This window comes from Myotis brandtii, unplaced genomic scaffold (assembly GCF_000412655.1).
Source record: "Myotis brandtii unplaced genomic scaffold, ASM41265v1 scaffold439, whole genome shotgun sequence".
NCBI classification, from domain to species: domain Eukaryota; kingdom Metazoa; phylum Chordata; class Mammalia; order Chiroptera; family Vespertilionidae; genus Myotis; species Myotis brandtii.
The window spans coordinates 648,316-650,375 of record NW_005366783.1 but is presented as its reverse complement, the minus strand read 5'-3'; the positions used below and the strand labels follow the sequence as shown (position 1 = coordinate 650,375).

The 2,060-nt window shown below is 61.7% G+C and overlaps 1 protein-coding gene across 1 annotated transcript in view; it reads left to right on the top strand.

Moving 5' to 3' along the window:
* Positions 1-315: 315 nt before the first annotated feature.
* The window catches only part of DNAJA4 (DnaJ (Hsp40) homolog, subfamily A, member 4), a gene marked incomplete at its 3' end in the record, with an annotated part of 12,423 nt that continues 10,678 nt past the window's right edge, over positions 316-2,060 (top strand). The window contains exons 1-3 of the mRNA XM_014546256.1: positions 316-578; positions 1,050-1,154; positions 1,824-2,051. Of these exons, the coding sequence (XP_014401742.1) occupies positions 359-578; positions 1,050-1,154; positions 1,824-2,051 (553 nt within the window). The remainder of the gene's footprint in view (positions 579-1,049; positions 1,155-1,823; positions 2,052-2,060) is intronic.

Sequence of the window (2,060 nt, the reverse complement as noted above, 5' to 3'; positions counted from 1 at the left end):
CACAGCGTCTGCAGCCTGCAGGGGGGAGGCGCTCACACCGGGTCCGAGGCTGATTTCGTGTGAGTAGATGTCCGTCCCCAGCTGGGGAGCCAGGCGCAGTGCCCGCCGGAGTCCGGGGCCTCCTCCCGCTGCAGCTGGCCTGCCCGGGCTCCCTGCGCCCTAGTTCACCCGATTTTCCTGTCGGGGCCGCCGGCGTGAGGAGGAACTCCCTGCCCGCTGCTCTCCCTCATCTCTGCAGTGGCCCACGTCCCACCTGGCGGGGGAGCAAATGGAGAACTCGGGTTCCAGATGATGGACGGACCAGCTGGTGTGGGTGGGGGCAGCACAGGGGACGCTGCCTTCCTGGGTGGGTTTGCTCATGACCCACCTCAAACCATTGCTCTTTCTCTCTTTAAAGTTCAAGCTCATCTCCCAGGCCTATGAAGTGCTCTCAGATGCGAAGAAAAGGGACATCTATGACCAGGGCGGCGAGCAGGCCATCAAGGAGGGGGGCCTGGGCAGCCCCAACTTCTCCTCCCCCATGGACATCTTCGACATGTTCTTCGGCGGGGGAGGGCGGATGGCCCGGGAGAGGAGAGGTGAGTGCCCTGGGCCGGAGGGGCTGGCACAGGCCAGAGCAGACAGACACGGTGTCAGCAGATGCAAGAGCTCCCGCTTGGCCACAGCGACGGGGCTTGGGGTGAAGGGCGTCAGGCTCCGGGAGACCCCACGCGGTCCGGGCACGGCTGCGCGTCCGTCAGCGAGGAGAGGGCTCCTTCCGGGCCCAGGTCGCTTCAGGTCCTGCAGGGACCTGTCCTCAGATTTGTTTTGGAAACACAGCTGGAAGTCTCTGCTGACACCCATAAATGACTAATGAGCTCATGGCCCCAGGGGTATTGTGTCTCCCGGGCAGAGAGCCAGGGGACGGGCAGGTGTGAGAGCAGCAGCTCCCCAGGGGCAGGGACACGGGGAGGGGCTGAGACAGTGTCCCTTGTCTTGTCGTCCGGGTGGGACCTAACGCGACGTGTGACTGCGGCATGACTGACGGTGGTCCTTTCCCCCCTCGCAAGGCAAGAACGTTGTGCACCAGCTGTCTGTGACCCTTGAAGATTTATATAACGGAGTCACAAAGAAACTGGCCCTCCAGAAAAACGTCATTTGTGAGAAATGTGAAGGTAAAAGCTTTTGAATGCTTCTCTAAGTTCTGATCCCTTAGATCTGCAAGCCGTGGTGACTGTTGTGTAGTTCAGAGGAGGACGATTCCATCTTCTCAGATGGGAGGCCAGGCAGAGGTGGCCGACAGGTGGCCCGAGGGACACGGGTCTCGTCTGCACAAAAAATCAAGACAGTTCACCCAACGCAGGGGTCAGACAGTAAAGGGTTGAGGCCTTGAGGGTCATGTGGGCCCCGTCCTCGCTGTTCCAGCTCTTGGTGCAAACACAGCCTCAGGCCGGACATGAGCGAGGGGACGTGCGTGTGCTCCAACAGTTTATTCACAAAACCAGCGGCTGGCCGTCGTTTCCCGGCCCTCGACTTGAATGTAAATGCAGTTAACGTAATTTTTAAAACCTGGTTTGTCAAGAGCAGTCAGACCCACACTGTCCCCCACGCACTGGCTGAGCCGGGCAGCTGCCCGTGGACGGGCCGTGTCCTCCCTGGGGTGGGAGGAAGCACCTGCGATGGAGCTTAGTGATGGAGTCGGCCTGAGACGCGGATGTTAACATCCGGCCGCCATCTGCTTGGCCAGGACCCCGTCACACCCACGTGGCTCGTCACGTTTATGAACAGTCAGAACTCAGACCCCGGGAGGAGCGCCGCTCACCCCTGTGTCCTGTCCCCCCCAGGGATCGGGGGGAAGAAGGGCTCCGTGGAGAAGTGCCCGCTGTGCAAGGGCCGCGGCATGCAGGTGCACATCCAGCAGATCGGGCCGGGCATGGTGCAGCAGATCCAGACCATGTGCATCGAGTGCAAGGGCCAGGGCGAGCGCATCAGCCCCAAGGACCGCTGCGAGGGCTGCGGCGGCAACAAGGTGGTCCTGGAGAAGAAGACCATCGAGGTGCACGTGGAGAGAGGTGAGGCCC